An 18027-nucleotide genomic window follows, 5' to 3' on the forward strand; every position below is an offset into this window, starting at 1 on the left:
AGTCACAGTATGGGGTGCAGTAGCATTGTGGTTATGTTACTGGACTAGTAATCCAGAGGCTTGGACTAATGACCCAGCGGCACGAGTTCAAATCCCACCACAGTAGCTGGGGAATTTAAATACAGTTAATTAATTATATCATGGAATAAAAAACTAGTAACAGTAATAGTGATCATGGAACTACTGGATTGTCATAAAAACCCATGTGGTTCACTAATGGCCTTTAGGGAAGGAAATCTGACCTACATGTGGTTCTTAACTGACCTCTGAATTGGCCTAGCAACCACTCAGTTGTTAACACATGGACTGCACTATCACTTTCTCAAGGGCAATTAGGGATGGGCAATAAATGCCAGCCTTGCCAGCAACGCCCACATCCCATGAATGAATAATTAAGAAAAAATCAACCACCTAATGTGGAATCCTTCTACACTTACTCAAATCTCTCGTCAAATCTCCAAACTATATGAAAATGAAGGCATCACTCAGAAGTTTTATTTTTTGGACTGCCAATGAACTTTATGGAAGTGCGCATGCCAGCTGAGCTCAACAAGTTGCAGAAAATCAGCTGCTCACTTTGAGTGCACTCCACTTTAATGGTGAATGCTATCAATAGGGAAAAGGACAATAAATAATGCATTGTGCGAAGAGCTCTCTCAAGGCGTCAGCAATCTTGGCTAAGAGTCAGAAGGTTGCGGATTCAAGTCCCACTCCAAAGTCCTGAGCACAAAATCTAGGCTGCAACTCCAGTGCAGTATTGAGGGAGCACTGCAATGTCGGAGGTGCTGTCTTCCGGATGAGACGTTAAACGAATGTCTGCTCTCTCAGGTGAGCAAGAAAGATCCCATGGCACTATTTTGAGCAGAGCTGGTATAAGTTTTCCGTGTGTTCAGGCCAACGTTTATTCCACAACCAGCATCACTGAAACAAATTCTCTGGACATTATCACAATGGCATGTGGCCTTTATTGCAAGGGGGTTGGAGTACAAGAGTAAGGAAAGTCTGCTATAACTGTACAGAGCCTTGGTGAGACCACACCTGGAGTTTTGGTCTCCTTATCTAAGGAAGGATATACTTATCTTGGAGGCAGTGCAACAAAGGTTCACGAGATTGATTCCTGGCATGAGAGGGTTAGTCTATGAGGAGAAATTGAGTAGATTGGGCCTATACTCTCTGGAGCTGAGAAGAATGAAAGGTGATTTCATTGAAACATATAAGATTCTGAGGGGGAATGACAGGATAGATGATGAGATATTATTTCCCCTGCCTGGAGTCTAGAACTAGGGGTCCAGTCTCAGGATAAGTGGTTGGACTTTTATGACGGAGAGGAGGAGGAATGTCTTCATTCAGAGGGGTGTGAATCCTTGGATTTCTCTGCCCCAAACGGCTGTGGATGTTGAGTTGTTGAGTATATTCAAGGGTAAGATCGATAGATTTTTGGACTCGAGGGGAATCAAGAGATGAGGTTTGGGCAGGAAAGTGGAGTTGAGGTCGAAATTTAGCCATGATCTTAGTGAATGGCGGAGCAGGCTCGAGGAGCCGTATGGCCCACCCCTGCTCCTAATTTGTATGTTGTTATGCTGTTTATGTGAGCTTGCTGTGTTTCCTATATTACAACCATGGCTGCAGTTCAAAAGTACTTAATTGCTGCAAAGCGCTTTGGGACGTCCTGAGGTCGTGAAAGGTGCTATATAAATGCAAGTCTTTCTTTCTGAACTGTGCAGAGAGTCTGAAGGCTGTCCTTCTGGCTCATCCTTAAGCATAGAACTAGCCTAATTTCTTGAGGAGTAAGACAAAGATGAAATAAGGGCATTGTTGTGCTCCACACATTGCTTTGACACTCTGCTCAGGAAAAGTGGAGCTGCGCTCACAGGCATCTGACTGTCAGTTCAATTTTCAAGTCAGCAAATGGCAGATTGTCCAATTTTCTCCCAGCCAGCATTTAAAAAAAAGACGGTTCAAGCTGAACTGAAAGTTGCCCAGAGGTACAATGGACTGCTTGTGACTTTGTATCGATTGCAGTCATACCACAGTGGCAGTGGATGTGAAGTGAAGACGAAGCGAGATTATCTGGCTAACGGCACTTTGGCTGACTTTCGCACCCGAATTAGACTACACAGCTTGCACTGATGCAAAGACAAAACCACTTTGTGATGAGATCATGTAACAAAAAATGGTCAGCTCTGGTGCTTTAAGGGCTGATATGCAAGTAGCGCATGCAAGCTTTATGATGTATTGTAGGGAATGTAAACCCCAATTCAGTCAGCCCAATTTTAGTTTGCAATGTCAGGCAGGATTATGCTACTCAGTCCGGGAAAAATGGTTCGTCGGGCTGTGTCACTGACCCTGATCGTGGCCACAAGCAAACTGGAAGATCACTGTGCAGAAACAAACATCAATTTTCTGGTTAATATTGGCCCAGAAATTGTGGTCAGACGCTTCCTGTGGGCGGATGCCTCCAGCCTAATTTTTTTTTTTTTTTTAAATGAAAGTACCTGGTGGTCCTGGAGAATCGTACACTTGCGGACTGAGGCCTCCATTCACAGCCCAGCGTATGGGATCACACATCCCAGGAATGTAAGTGCTACCTACCTAGGATCACGTAGGCCTGGACCACGTGCACATCACGCGCTGAGAACCGGCATTTGCGAGGCCGCAATTTTCGGCCCAATATGTTTTAATAGGGGTAAGAATAAACTTACCTTAATGGACAAGGTTTTAAATATAAAAATTAGAGATAAAATTTAATTTTTCTATCTTTTAAAACTCTTTGGCTGGTAAAAGTACACCTGCTTTTACCAGGCGCAAGAGTTTGAAGGACATTCGTTGGGCAAATCTCTGCGAGCGAATGTCCTTTTCCCGTGGATGCGTTGGAACTGTCAAAAGAGAACCGGCACTTGCCACGCCTCTTTGGGTGCGTGCGCACATCGTACACACCCGGAGAGGCCTCAATTTACGGTCCATTGTATCTAAATTTACTATCCGTAACAGTGCTCAATTCCAGACGGTCGTGTCTCTCTCTGTATGCTTTTTGAAATGACTTCCTAGATTCCGGAGCTTCCTGAAATAAATTATTCAGTGCGAAATGGTTCAGCGCTCACAATGATTGCACTGTAAATCTGCTACCTGACAAAAAAAAAATCATGTACCTTTTTTGACCCGTCTGTAAACTTCATTTTCAGTAGGCCTTTTTTCATTAATACTCTCAACTCAAAGTTCATGCCTGAAATCTCCCTAGACTGTCTCACTTGTGTCGATGCCAGGAATGCTTTTCCCTGCAGACAATCTATAGACTATGCATAAGTCTGAGCACAATAGCCAAATCACACCCGAGTGAGGGCGTGCTCTGGCAGCCGATGTGCAGTGGGCGTGTACTGCAGCAATGTCAAGCCGTGCAAAGTGACGTCGAGGCTGCAGAGTGAAATATAGTGCTGCAGCAAGGGACTAATGCGACAGACTGTGAGACGTGCTGATGGGCAAAAATATAAAGAGACTTTGTGAAAGGTCTGGGTAAAAAGTAGCGTGAATTGCAAATCCCAGCATATTAACTGTGAGCACTGTGGCGACGTTCCTGAATCAGCTTATTCACAATTCAGAATATTTGACACCACATTACTGCAAGGGTAGAAGAAAATCTGGAAGCTGCTGACTTAAACAATTAAACGATGGGAATACAGCAGTGGCGATTTGAAATAGACTGATGCTTTGCAATGAATTGTAAATAAAATTGAAATCATTCCAGCAACTCATACATTTCTCCAACTCTATTAAAAGTTTATTTTGCAGCACTGCGAATAAAATCACACTGGCTATACTGTATGGTAAATGCAGCATCAAAGCCTGCAAACTAGTCTCAGCTTCTCATGATTTATGTCATCTTAATCCCTTTAAATAGGCTATAGTCTTCCAACTCACTTCCAGATATCTAACACAGTAAATGGATTAGCAAAGTAAAAATTGGGTTTCTAGCAGAAGAACAGAAGGATTAATACAGAAGTGTGAGGGGGCGTTGCTAACTTTTCAAAATGTCTTCTGAATCTCGAAGCAAAGCCATCATCCCAACATGTTCTCTTTTGCTCTGAATGACCCTGTGTCTGGAGTAGCTTCAGTCTGTAATGGAGTGCAATCATTAGGGATTCTCAGTGTATCCAGCTCGTCCTGATTTATGGTATCGATGTGATACTTGCGCAGAAAATGAATGAGATGATATTGATTTTACTCTGATGGTGGTGTTTTAGTGGAGACTGTTTTAAAGGGACTCAATTTGTGTTATATGCATAACCAGAAGCAGCTTGCAGTGCAATACAATCAAGGTTATGCTGTGTCGGCATCCGTGCTGTCTGGAACCGCCTGGAGATCCTTTCTGATTGGTTTGTCGCAGGATCATGCCTTATCTTTCGATTGCTGGTGACTGCTGTCTTATTGGGTCATTTCTGATCCAATTAGTTCAGTCAAACAAACGACCAATCAAATCTCACATTAGAAATTCTGCGCAGTACAGTTGTTGAGAGTTCAGCATTCCCTGCTGCTGTTTGACACACAGACTATGACATTATTCAAGCCTATGATTAGTATTTATATTGAACACTGTCTGACTACCCTTACTCTCACAGTTGAATCACCATTCCCACCCCTCAGTGCTGGGCCATCCAACACTGCGCTGCCCACCGACCCCGCACCCCTAAACTTCAAGTAACCACCATGGAAGATCCACCAACCTATATAAAAGATCAAACATGCGCTTGTTATATGCTGCGCTAAGGACTTTGGCACTTAGGTCCGACAGTGAAGGACTAGATCTCTGGCCTTTGAATTTATACACATGGACATTTAGAACCAGGTGGAGTGGATACCAAAAATGTAACATAATAGGCCAGTTATATTATACTGTTGGAATGGTTTTGGCTTTGCAAGGAAGAGAGATTTGTAGCTACAACTAAAGTGAATTTAGGCACGTTACCTCAAGGAGGTAGGGATTCACCTTCACACCATTGGAGAGATAACCACAACCCTTGGAACTGCTTAAAACTCATTTTAATCTTAATGTGATACCTGATGGTCTTTTCTGACACTTTAGTTTAACTAGTGTTTGATTTCTGGTATGTACCAGTGTAGAGTGCTAATTTCCCGAGCCATAAAGTGTTGCAGAGCTGGTAGTATAACTCAGCTCCACTTACCATTAATTGCTGTAGACAACTACTGTTTGAATCTGCACTCATAGAAACATAGAAAATAGGTGGAGTAGGCCATTCGGCCCTTCTAGCCTGCACCGCCATTCAATGAGTTCATGGCTGAACATGCAACTTCAGTACCCCATTCCTGCTTTCTCGCCATACCCCTTGATCCCCCTAGTAGTAAGGACTACATCTAACTCCTTTTTGAATATATTTAGTGAATTGGCCTCAACAACTTTCTGTGGTAGAGAATTCCACAGGTTCACCACTCTCTGGGGGAAGAAGTTTCTCCTCATCTCGGTCCTAAATGGCTTACCCCTTATCCTCAGACTGTGACCCCTGGTTCTGGAATTCCCCAACATTGGGAACATTCTTCCTGCATCTAACCTGTCTAAACCCATCAGAATTTTAAACGTTTCTATGAGGTCCCCTCTCATTCTTCTGAACTCCAGTGAATAGAAGCCCAGTTGATCCAGTCTTTCTTGATAAGTCAGTCCCACCATCCCGGGAATCAGTCTGGTGAACCTTCGCTGCACTCCCTCAATAGCAAGAATGTCCTTCCTCAGGTTAGGAGACCAAAACTGTACACAATACTCCAGGTGTGGCCTCACCAAGGCCCTGTACAACTGTAGCAACACCTCCCTGCCCCTGTACTCAAATCCACTCGCTATGAAGGCCAACATGCCATTTGCTTTCTTAACTGCCTGCTGTACCTGCATGCCAACCTTCAACGACTGATGTACCATGACACCCAGGTCTCGTTGCACCTCCCCTTTTCCTAATCTGTCACCATTCAGCTAATAGTCTGTCTCTCTATTTTTACCACCAAAGTGAACAACCTCACATTTATCCACATTATATTTCATCTGCCATGCATTTGCCCACTCACCTAACCTATCCAAGTCGCTCTGCAGCCTCATAGCATCCTCCTCACAGCTCACACTGCCACCCAACTTAGTGTCATCCGCAAATTTGGAGATACTACATTTAATCCCCTTGTCCAAATCATTAATGTACAATGTAAACAGCTGGGGCCCCAGCACAGAACCTTGCGGTACCCCACTAGTCACCGCCTGCCATTCTGAAAAGTACCCATTTACTCTTACTTTTTGCTGCCTGTCTGACAACCAGTTCTCAATCCATGTCAGCACACTACCCCCAATCCCATGTGCTTTAACTTTGCACATTAATCTCTTGTGTGGGACCTTGTCGAAAGTCTTCTGAAAGTCCAAATATACCACATCAACTGGTTCTCCCTTGTCCACTCTACTGGAAACATCCTCAAAAAATTCCAGAAGATTTGTCAAGCATGATTTCCCTTTCACAAATCCATGCTGACTTGGACCTATCATGTCACCTCTTTCCAAATGCGCTGCTATGACATCTTTAATAATTGATTCCATCATTTTACCCACTACCGATGTCAGGCTGACTGGTCTATAATTCCGTTTTCTTTCTCCCTCCTTTTTTAAAAAGTGGGGTTACGTTGGCTACCCTCCACTCGATAGGAACTGATCCAATATCAATGGAATGTTGGAAAATGATTGTCAATGCATCCGCTATTTCCAAGGCCACCTCCTTAAGTACTCTGGGATGCAGTCCATCAGGCCCTGGGGATTTATCGGCCTTCAATCCCATTAATTTCCCCAACACAATTTCCCGACTAATAAAGATTTCCCTCAGTTCCTCCCCCTTACTAGACCCTCTGACCCCTTTTATATCCGGAAGGTTGTTAGTGTCCTCCTTAGTGAATACTGAACCCAAGTACTTGTTCAATTGGTCTGCCATTTCTTTGTTCCCAGTTATGACTTCCCCTGATTTTGACTGCAGGGGACCTACGTTTGTCTTTACTAACCTTTTTCTCTTTACATATCTATAGAAACTTTTGCAATCCGTCTTAATGTTCCCTGCAAGCTTCTTCTCGTACTCCATTTTCCCTGCCCTAATCAAACCCTTTGTCCTCCTCTGCTGAGTTCTAAATTTCTCCCAGTCTCGCTGCTATTTCTGGCCAATTTGTATGCCACTTCCTTGGCTTTAATACTATCCCTGATTTCCCTTGATAGCCACGGTTGAGCCACCTTCCCTTTTTTATTTTTACGCCAGACAGGAATGTATAATTGTTGTAGTTCATCCATGCGGTCTCTAAATGTCTGCCATTGCCCATCCACAGTCAACCCCTTAAGTATCATTCGCCAATCTATCCTAGCCAAGTGCTCTTAGTGACCTCTGCCTAGATAAGGTCACTTTGTGCTGGCAAGGAGAACATTCATTTGGAGCAATGTATCTGAAAACCAAACTATCAGAATATTTATTTTTTTAGTTCCTTCTTTTCCTCCCTGTAGGGCACAGAGTCCTCACTGATGACCTTGTACTGGGGTAGAGTGCCACATGCATTATCAGCCCTCTGGTACCTTGGCCATCCTTAACGTTTAAGCCTAGACAATGAGTATAACAGGGCGATCCATTGGGAGCGGGGCACCACAGTCGACACAGGTTCTGAACAATTGCACATTCAGGCAGGGTTTACTAGCTAGTGTTCAAGAGAAGGAACATCATGAGATGTTTCCCCTTTGGAACCCAAGTGCATGCAGGCCCAAACTGCTGCCCCAGTTTGGATTAGCTAACTCACGACAGACCTTCTGGCATTATATCTACTTTCAGTCTGGAACGGAGCTCACAGAATGACTTGAAGAGCCAAACTGCAATGGTGTAACAGATCTTAAGCCATGTAATGTTCCAGTAGTCAAAAAAAGAAACGTCAACAGGCTTTGCCTAAGCCTAAACTTTTATGTTGTCCTATTTGTGATTTAAAAGCTGAAGTAAAGTCACCTGGAATCTTTACAAGCCTGTAATTGAAATACAGTACAAAAGAATTCGTCTCCTTGAATTTCACCCACATCACGTTCATGGTTTTAAAAACAAAAATCTGAATTGTACTGAAGGGACCTTTGAGGACAGAAAACCATTTCCACATTATAGGAAATTAATTGAAAACACAATTGAGGAAGGCTCTCAGATTGCTAAGTAAACTAACTGGTACGGAACTGAAACGTAAGAATCAGAAAAGTTCTAAGGTTCATTCCTGATCAGTGTTGACTTCGCTGGAGCTCGGGGGGGGGGGCGCTTAAACGGTCCTGGGCACTTGTCGGGATCCTGAAGGAAGAAAATAAATCACCCGGAGTTCCTTCTGATCACAATCTGTACTTGCTGATTGAGGACAGGATAGGGCTCAGCTGAAATACCGCACAATTAAATCGCCTGTTGACTCACAGCACAGTGCCATTTGGTTGAAGCGCTGGAAGTCTACTGGCGTCACTGAACCCACCACATTAAGAAGTAATATATCGCTATTCCTTCAGTGTCGCTGGGTCTAAATTCTGGAACTCCCATGCAATGTGGGAGCATGTTCACCACACGGACTACAGCGTATAAAGGTGGCGGCTCACCACCACCTTCTCAAGGGCAATTAGGGATGGGCAATATATGCTGACCTTGCCAGCAATGCCCACATCAGATGAATGAATAAAAAAAAGTCAGTAGCTTCAGTAAAGGAAAGAAATTGGCTGAAGGTTAGAAACTAAGAAATATTCATTGGGAGTTATGTTGGGGTGAGGTGGGAGAGTACCGAGTGGGGAGCTCGGTGCTGGGACCACTACTGTTTTTAATTTGCGTAAATCACTTGGTTTCAGAAAGTGGTCAAATTTGCAGTTACCACCAAACGAGGAAGGTCCACGGACAGGGAGGAAGCAGCTCGGAAACTGCAGAATGGATAAGGGCCAAATGGCCTCCTTTTGTGCTGTACTATATTCGGTGAAGTAAAAACACCAAGCAACACAAGCATTTGCAAACTTGGGTTATGTATGCAGCGAGCTTCCTGAGCCATCTAACACGAAAGTGAAGTCAAGATGGTTACAGGCCTGTCAAAGATGATGGGAATTGCTTGAGGAAATGAATTATGAGTTTTGCATAAGCCAGTCACACAGCATTGAAGCAAATTGGTTTAAGTGCAGCATTCACCCTGTGGTGCCGTATTGTCAGGTCCACTGACAGGCTGATGTTTAGCAGCAGCATATTCAGAAGCGCAGCTCCATTATTTAATGCTATTAGAACGTCATCAGCTGTTTCCTGTAATGTTACTAATTCAGCCAGCACTCCCCCACGCATGCGGCACTCTCTCAGAAAATCTCATTTGGGTAATGGTAGTGCAGCTGAATCCGAGACTGAGAACCTTTCATCTTACTCTCCATGTCAGAAGGCAGACAGGCAAATCTATCAGTATTATTTACTTAACTGTTCCCTGAAAGCCTTTCACGGTCTTAAGTTTTCAAACTTTTTTTTTTGTAAGACTTGCTCGTGATCCAGCTGCCTCTGTCCATTGTAACAACACAATGGTCTAATGCGTCAGCCACCAGTCCAAGTGTCTGGAACACCCTTTCAACCCATCATTTCGTACTGATTCAGAAAAGGCTATATTGAGGAATAATGGGTACACTGTCTGGCCAACATGAAGATAGAGTGAATGAATGAATATTAAGTCTGTTAATCTTTCTGCCTCTTATCGTTTTGGCAAATCAGAGCATGTATAATCCAATATTGCCATTCAAGAATACTGCAATATTTTCTTTTTTTCAAAATTGTTCTGGTTTTTTGGAATTAATATGAGCATCAAGGAAAAATGGATTTTGTTGCATTGTCACAAATTGTCTATTGGGAGCTCTCTGTACACTTATCAGTACATCTCAGTCACCCCTTATCATATTATATGTTTCAAGCCACCACTTCGTGCGTTACTGAGCCAGACAGACAGTCCAGAAGGTCCTCAGCTTAATTCCAGGGGTGTGCAGAGTTAGCTAATTTGACCAAGTGTAGTTTCAGCTCACTAGTGATCCCTGCCATAAATAAAAGTGCACCTGTACAGAAGGGTTTGGTAGTGTGCTAGACCTTGGAGGTTTGAGTTCAAATTTCACCATATCAACTTGTAAAACTGAATTTAATAAATCTGCTATTCTGTGGGCTAACACAACTGTTGTAAATTCGCAACTGGCTCACTAATTTCCTTTAATGCACGGAACCTGCTATCTCGTCTCTAGCTCACGCTATATGGTTCATTCTGAACACGTTTTGCAATGCCTACTCACTCGACAAACAATTGCTTAAAAAGACCCACTGCCACATTTTTTAATGCGACCAGCCTCCCTTCCACATCCCTCCATTGGCTCGCCCCACCCAAACTCTAATCTCCTCCAGCCCCACAACCCCCCTGAGATAGCTGTGTTCCAATAATTCTGGCCTCCTGAGCATCCCTGATTTTAATCGCTCAACAATTGCCGGCCGTGCCTTCAGCTGCCGAGGCCCTAAGTTCTGGAATTCCCTCCCGAAACACCTCTCTTTCCTTCTTTAGGATGCTGCATAAAGCCTACCTCTTCGACCAAAATTTTGGTCATCTGCCCTAATTTCTCCTGATTGGCTTGGTGCCAAATTTTGTTTTAGAATACACCTGTGAAATGCCTTAGGATGTTTTACTATGTTAAAGGTGCTATATAAATATAAGTTGCTGTAGTTATCACAAAAATAAACAGGATTGAGATCAGCTGTGATGTTTTTCCATGACTTGGCAGCCTGTTTATACTGACTTGGATAAGATACCAACGAGCTGTCCTGTCGAACCCTATCCTGCATTGCTACATGATGAAATATTTATGCGCATTTAGTCATTTTATGTTAGGAAAGCTGATGCCTACTATAATAATGCTGCTTAGATCAAGAGTAAGAGTCAGAATTTGGGGATAGCCAGAGTACACGGAGTCAGAGGAAATGTATTAGCATGGATAGAGAATTGGCTAACTAACAGAAAGCAGAGAGGCGGGATAAATGGGCCCTTTTCAGGTTGGCAATCGGTGGTTCGTGGTGTGCCACAGGGATCGGTGCTGGGACCACAACTGTTTACAATATGCATAGATGACCTGGAAGAGGGGACAGAGTGTAGTGTAACAAAATTTGCAGATGACACAAAGATTAGTGGGAAAGCGGGTTGTGTAGACGACACAGAGAGGCTGCAAAAAGATTTAGATAGGTTAAGCGAATGGGCTAAGGTTTGGCAGATGGAATACAATGTCGGAAAATGTGAGGTCATTCACTTTGGGAAAAAAAAACAGTAAAAGGGATTATTATTTGAATGTGGAGAAATTACAACATGCTGCGGTGCAGAGGGACCTGGGGGTCCTTGTGCATGAATCCCAAAAAGTTAGTTTGCAGGTGCAGCAGGTAATCAGGAAGGCGAATGGAATGTTGGCCTTCATTGCGAGAGGGATGGAGTACAAAAGCAGGGTATTGGTGAGGCCGCACCTGGAGTACTGCGCGCAGTTTTGGTCACCTTACTTAAGGAAGGATATACTAGCTTTGGAGGGTGTGCAGAGACGATTCACGAGGCTGATTCCGGAGATGAGGGGGTTACCTTATGATAGATTGAGTAGACTGGGTCTTTACTCGTTGGAGTTCAGAAGGATGAGGGGTGATCTTATAGAAACATTTAAAATCATGAAAGGGATAGACAAGATCGAGGCAGTGAGGTTGTTTCCACTGGTCGGGGAGACTAGAACTAGGGGGCACAGCCTCAAAATATGGGGGAGCCAATTTAAAACAGAGTTGAGAAGGAATTTATTCTCCCAGAGGGTTGTGAATCTGTGGAATTCTCTGCCCAAGGAAGCAGTTGAGGCTAGCTCATTGAATGTATTCAAAATCACAGATAGATAGATTTTTAACCAATAAGGGAATTAAGGGTTACGGGGAGCGGGCGGGTAAGTGGAGCTGAGTCCACGGCCAGATCAGCCATGATCTTGTTGAATGGCGGAGCAAGCTCGAGGGGCTAGATGGCCTACTCCTGTTCGTAATTCTTATGTTCTTAGTTTGATATATTGACGGGGAATTAACCTTTGTATCACAGAAGCAAACTTCTAAATGCAATCTGCCAGTAACTAGCTTTGTAGCGAGTTTAAATAGTTGTTGAAAAAGACAAGTGCCGTATGTGATGAGTGCTGTGATCAAATCTTACCAATTTGAAGCAGGTTCGAAAAAAATAACTAGCATTTATACAGCGCCTTTTACAGCCTCATGAAGCCCCAAATGCTTTACAACCAATAATGTACATTTTGAAGTGTCGTCACCGTTATAATGTAGGAGATGTGGCTGTCAATTTGGGCACAGCAAGGTCTCAAAAACATTGATTTAGTAATGTTGGTCGAGAGATAAATATTGGGCAGGACTCGCAGAGGTCTCCCCTGCTCCGCTTCAAATTAGTGCAATGGGATCTTTCTGTCCATCTGAGAGCGCAGACTTGGTTTAACTTCTCATCCAAAAGACGGTACCTCCGACACTGCAGCATGGGATTATTGCCCAAGTCTCTGGAGTGGGACTTGAACCCATAACCTTCTGACTGCAAGGCGAGAGGGCTACTATATAATTTTTGATAAAAGATAGAAAATTAATAACTCTACAATGTGACTGCCTTGTCGAAGAGGTGGGCTGCAATATTCGTGCCCAAGTGCTGTGCTGAAATATGAATGAATTAAACATGTAATCATTCAAAGTTACTAATCAGACGCAAGTTGATTGAGTCATTTGGAACCTCTAAACTTTTTCTGAAAATTTTGAAGTTACGTCTGAAATTGTGCTCGAAATTAACGGAGTTACATTGGCACTTGTAAATTGTATGGAATTAAATATATAATTAAAAGGAAACATTGAATCTCACTGACCTTACAGTCTTCAAATATGTACAGTACTGCGGCATTACTGCAGTACTGAAGATTATGGGGCGATCGGATTGGAATGTTTAAGATGATTAAAGGATTTGATAAGGTAGATAGAGAGAGAATCTGTTTCCCTCTGGCGGGGGAGTCCAGAACAAGGGGGCATAACCTTAAAATTAGAGCCTGGCTCTTATGGGGTGATGTCAGGAAGCACTTCTTCACTCAAAAATAGTGGTGGTAATCTGGGACTCTTTCCCAACGCCCTCTCTCCCCTCCCCGCACCCCCACCCCAGAAAAAAAAAAGCTGTTGACGCCGGGGATCAATTGAAAATTTCAAAACTGAGATTGATAGATTTTTGTTTGGCAAGGGTACTAAAGGTTACAGAACCAAGTCGGGTAGAGAGAGCTAAGATACAGATCAGCCATGATCTCATTGAATGATGGATAGACTCGAGGAGCTGAATGCCCTTCTCATCTTATGCTTCTATTACAAATTGAAGAGAGGGGAAAAATTGGACAGTTGCCTGGACACTAAATAAATGTTTTCCTTGTTTAGCTTTTGCAAATTATTTCTAAAATATTTATCAATTTGCAATTGTCTGGCTAAATGATCCAAGATCCACATTCAGAATGCAACATGATTTTGAAATATCCCACAGAAAACTCTGAAGAAACGATCATGTTTATGCACAGGTAAAACGTGTAGAATAACAGTGCACCATGGGAGCAACGTCAAGGTTTGCAAGCCCTTCCCATCCTCTCGTCACAAAACTGCTAGAATGTCATAGTTTGTCACTGAACTTTCACTGGCACTTCCTCAAACCACCGCTTTACAATTGATCAACTGTAGCTTAAATTCTGAGAACAGAGTGTGGAAGCATTTTTGTATTGTATTGTAGATTAAAAAGCTAAAACTTGTGCGTGTTTTGGCACTTACCAGCTTGCCGTGGACCCCTCTTTCTCCTGAAGGCGGCTCCTGACTGAAGGGCCTCCATTAGGCTGTCCATCACCCCTGTCTCATCACCCTCTGTGTATGGAATACAAACAGGAAGCGGAGGTCAGGCAACAGCTAATATCGCAGTACCATGAGACAAATCACAGAAATCACAGGTGAGCAAACGGATTCAGGAATTACTATGGTCTGGATCATGAACACGTTACTGAACTGACCCTTTGGAGTGGCCAAAAGTAGTACAAATAAAGTACAACAACTTGCATTGATGAACTGAGCAAATTAACAAATGCATGATTCCACATATATTTCTATAATATGTAACACAGAAAATGCCTTTCAGAGTTACTCGTATCCCAATCAGTAATTTAAATATTTCAATACTTTCCAGCACCCCCTCCCCTCACCCAGTTTTCAACTCCATGCTCCCAGGCACAGAGTCTTATTGGGATATGACTTCATAGGCGCCAACACGACCTAACAATATCTCACCCAAGTGACTACTCTTAATGTGTGGCCAGCCCACACTGCGATGTGTGTGCGCGCTCGGTCTGTGCAGCAGAGCTGGTCTCCAGTTAGTCTTGGGTAAACCTTGCCACTGGACCAAGACCTAGCTCTGTCAAGCCCGTATGGCGGCTGGTGTGCAATGGCCACCCCACGTTAAAAAAAATCCAAGCACAGGTATCTTTCACCCTTCAGGATGTAGTTCGGGATGCGGAATGTTAGGTCCTTCATTGAAACACCTGTGAACTCATCCTTTTTGGCACGGAAGCAAGTCATCCTCGCTTCGAGGGACTGTCTATGATGATGATGACTTAGGCAGTGAGTGTCAGTCAGCTGTTTGATTGAGGGGGTCTGTCACAGTAGAGCTTGGCTCTGTTGCCACCTGACATACACACAGGTTAATTTCCACTTGTAATCACTGAATTATATAGTGCCTTTAACATAGTAAAACGTCCAAAGGCACTTCACAGGTGTGTTATAAGCCAAAAAATATATATTTAACACCGAGCCAGATAAGAAATTATTAAGGCAGATGACTTGTTCAAAGAGGTAGGTTTTAAGGAGCGTCTTGTAAGAGGAAAATGAGGCAGAGAGGCGGAGAGGTTTAGAGAGGGAGTTCCAGAGCTAAGGGCCTAGCCAGCTGAAGGCACAGTCACCAATAGTTTAGTGACTACGGGCCCAAGTTTCGGGCCGCGCCTAGAACGGTGCAGTCCTGACCTGGACGCCCGTTTTTCGTGCCACAAAGTGCGCCTAAAAATAACCTCCGTATTCTCCACCTCCCTGCAGGTCCTCTGGCCCTCAGCGCAGCGCAGCAGAAGCTGTAGGGGCCGGAGCCAGGTCCCTGTGCCGAAAACAGTGCCGGGACCTCTGCACATGCGCGCTACAGTGGGCGCGCAAGTGCAGTAGCTCCAGGCGCCCGAAACTGTGTGGGAGGGGCCCAAAGCACGCAGCCCCTAGCCCTGGCCGAATGGCCTCACTGGGGCTGCGTGAATAAGGCTCCTCCCACGGCCAGCTCCTGCTTCCTCCCGACCCGACTCCCGCTTCCCGCATCCGGACTGGACCAGACACCCGCCCCCCCCCGACCGGACCCGACACTCGCTCTCCCTACCCCACAACCGGACCCGACACCCGCTCCTCCCCTCCCCCCCGCCCCCAACACCCGGCCCCCCCCCCGGCCGACTGGACACGACACCCGCTCCCCCTTCCCCTCCCCCCGCCCCCGACACCCGCTTCCCCCTCCCCCGCCTCCGGACTGGATCCGACCTGACCTCCCTCTCCCTCCCTCCCTCCCCCCGACCCGAACCGAACCGACCGACCTCCCACCACCCCCCCGACCCGACACCACCTACCTGTAAATCTGGTGCTGGGGACGGGCCCTGCCCGAAGTCTCAGGCCCGGCCTATTTAGCCTCTCTCCCCCCCCAATCTCCTTCCCCCCCCCCTACTTTCTCCCCCCTATCTCCCCCTTCTCCCCCATCCCTCCCCCTTCTCCCCATCCCCTTCCATCCCTCCCCCATCCCTTTCTACCCCCCTCCTCCCCCTCCCCTCGCTGTCAGAAACACAGACATTGACAGACAGAGAATGAGACACACACAGACAGACAGAGAGATAGAGACACTGACAGAGACACACTGGTGGGGGGGGCATCCCAGCACGCTGTTAGAGGACTCCCGTGCAGTCGGTAAGTCGAAAATGTTTTATTTATTGATTTAAAAAAAACAATTATTTCTTATTAATTTTTTTTGATTGATTGATTGGTTTATTGATGTATTTATCATTTATTATTGATGATGGCTCTTTATTTGTAAAACTAAAGTGTTTAATGTTTGTAAACTTCCCTTTAAACACCCCCCCCCCCCCCACCATTCCCTACGCCTGATTTGTAACCTACGCCTGATTTTCTAAAGTGTAGACAAGGTTTTTTCGAGCGTACAAAAATCTTCACTTACTCCATTCTAAGTTAGTTTGGAGTAAGTTTTCACTCACGAAACTTTGAAATCAGGCGTAAGTCGCCGGACATGCCCCCTTTTGAAAAAAAAATTCTGTTCCAAAGTGAAACTGTTCTAACTGACTAGAACTGGAGCAAACTAAATGTGGAGAATTTCGATTTCTAAGATACTCCGTTCTACACCAGTTGCTCCTAAAAATCAGGAGCAAATCATGTGGAAACTTGGGGCCGACAAGTGGGGATGCTTAAGAGAGCAGATATCTTAGGGGGGGGGGGGGTTGTGAGGCTGCAGGAGATTACAGAGATAGGGAGGGGCTTTTGCAAACATGGATGGAATTTTGAAATCGAGGCATTGCTTAACCGGGAGCCAATGTAGGTCGGCAAGCACAGGGGTGATGGGTGAGCGGGACATGGTGTGACTTAGGACATGGGGAAGTGTAGTGCCCCGGTGAGAGCAGAAAATTCAGCACAGGCAGGGAATTGAACCGATAGACTTTCTTGTTCTTCATGACATAGTACTACACAAATGCACCAACATCAGCATCCTTGGCCAGACCAACATCCCCAGCATTGAAGCACTGACCACACTTGATCAGCTCCGCTGGGCAGGCCATATTGTTTGCATGACTGACACAAGACTCCCAAAGCATGCGCTCTACTTGGAACTTCCTCACGGCAAACAAGCCAAAGGTGGGCAGAGGAAACGTTACAAGGACACCCTCAAAGCCTCCCTGATAAAGTGCAACATCCCCACCGACACCTGGGAGTCCCTGGCCAAAGGCCGCCCTAAGTGGAGGAAGTGCATCGGGGGGGCGCTGAGCACCTCGAGTCTCATCGCCGAGAGCATGCAGAAATCAAGCGCAAGCAGCAGAAAGAGCGTGCGGCAAACCAGTCCCACCCACCCCTTCCCTCAACAACTATCTGTCCCACCTGTGACAGGGACTGTGGCTCTCGTATTGTTCAGCCACCTAAGAACTCATGTTAAGAGTGGAAGCAAGTTCTTCTTGATTCCGAGGCACTGCCTATGATGATGATGACTACACAAAGCAGTGAATTCAACCCACCGAGTATCGGAGGAAGGATTTCATTCTTTAAAGCAGCATCATCACAACACTCTTTCTTTTGAGTTATAAAGGGAGCTCTATATTTAGAGAGTTGCTGCAATATTCAGATAACTCAAAGACTGTATCTGGAAACAATGCCGTATTGAATAAGATTTCATGATCTCATGGCGATATATAAACTCCATGCAAGCTCGAGTATAAATCCAAATTAACAGCAGCAGCATATCTGACCATCTGGAGTGCCAGAACCATCCTTAGTATCACAGATCATCTCCCTCAGGGAAATTAAGTCAGAAAAGACAGAAAAAACCTCCCTCCCCACTAACAAATCCCACAAAATGCTGGAAATTCAAAGCAGGTCGATCGACATTTGAAAGAAAAAGTTTAATGTGCCCTTTCGTCACAACTCCGTTAACATTTTCTCTGTCAAATGTTGATTGATTTCCAATGCATTCCAGCACACACACACACACTTTATTTCAAACTTGAGTCTTGCCTCTAGGCATGACTAGCAAACTATTTTACCTCATCATAAAGGCAAAGTAATTAATAGGGTCTGGCCATTTAAGACTGAGATGATGAGGAATTTCTTCACTCAGAGGGTTGTGAATCTTTGGAATTCTCTATCCCAAATGGCT

General features: G+C 44.7%; 1 protein-coding gene across 1 annotated transcript in view; it reads right to left on the reverse strand.

Moving 5' to 3' along the window:
* LOC139262844 (protein diaphanous homolog 1-like) overlaps nucleotides 1-18027 on the reverse strand; it is a 460427-nt gene that overhangs the window by 19711 nt on the left and 422689 nt on the right. The window contains exon 26 of the mRNA XM_070878024.1: nucleotides 13860-13949. Coding sequence (XP_070734125.1) covers nucleotides 13860-13949 — 90 coding nt within the window. The remainder of the gene's footprint in view (nucleotides 1-13859; nucleotides 13950-18027) is intronic.

This window comes from Pristiophorus japonicus, chromosome 4 (genome assembly GCF_044704955.1).
Source record: "Pristiophorus japonicus isolate sPriJap1 chromosome 4, sPriJap1.hap1, whole genome shotgun sequence".
Classification (NCBI taxonomy): Eukaryota; Metazoa; Chordata; class Chondrichthyes; family Pristiophoridae; genus Pristiophorus; species Pristiophorus japonicus.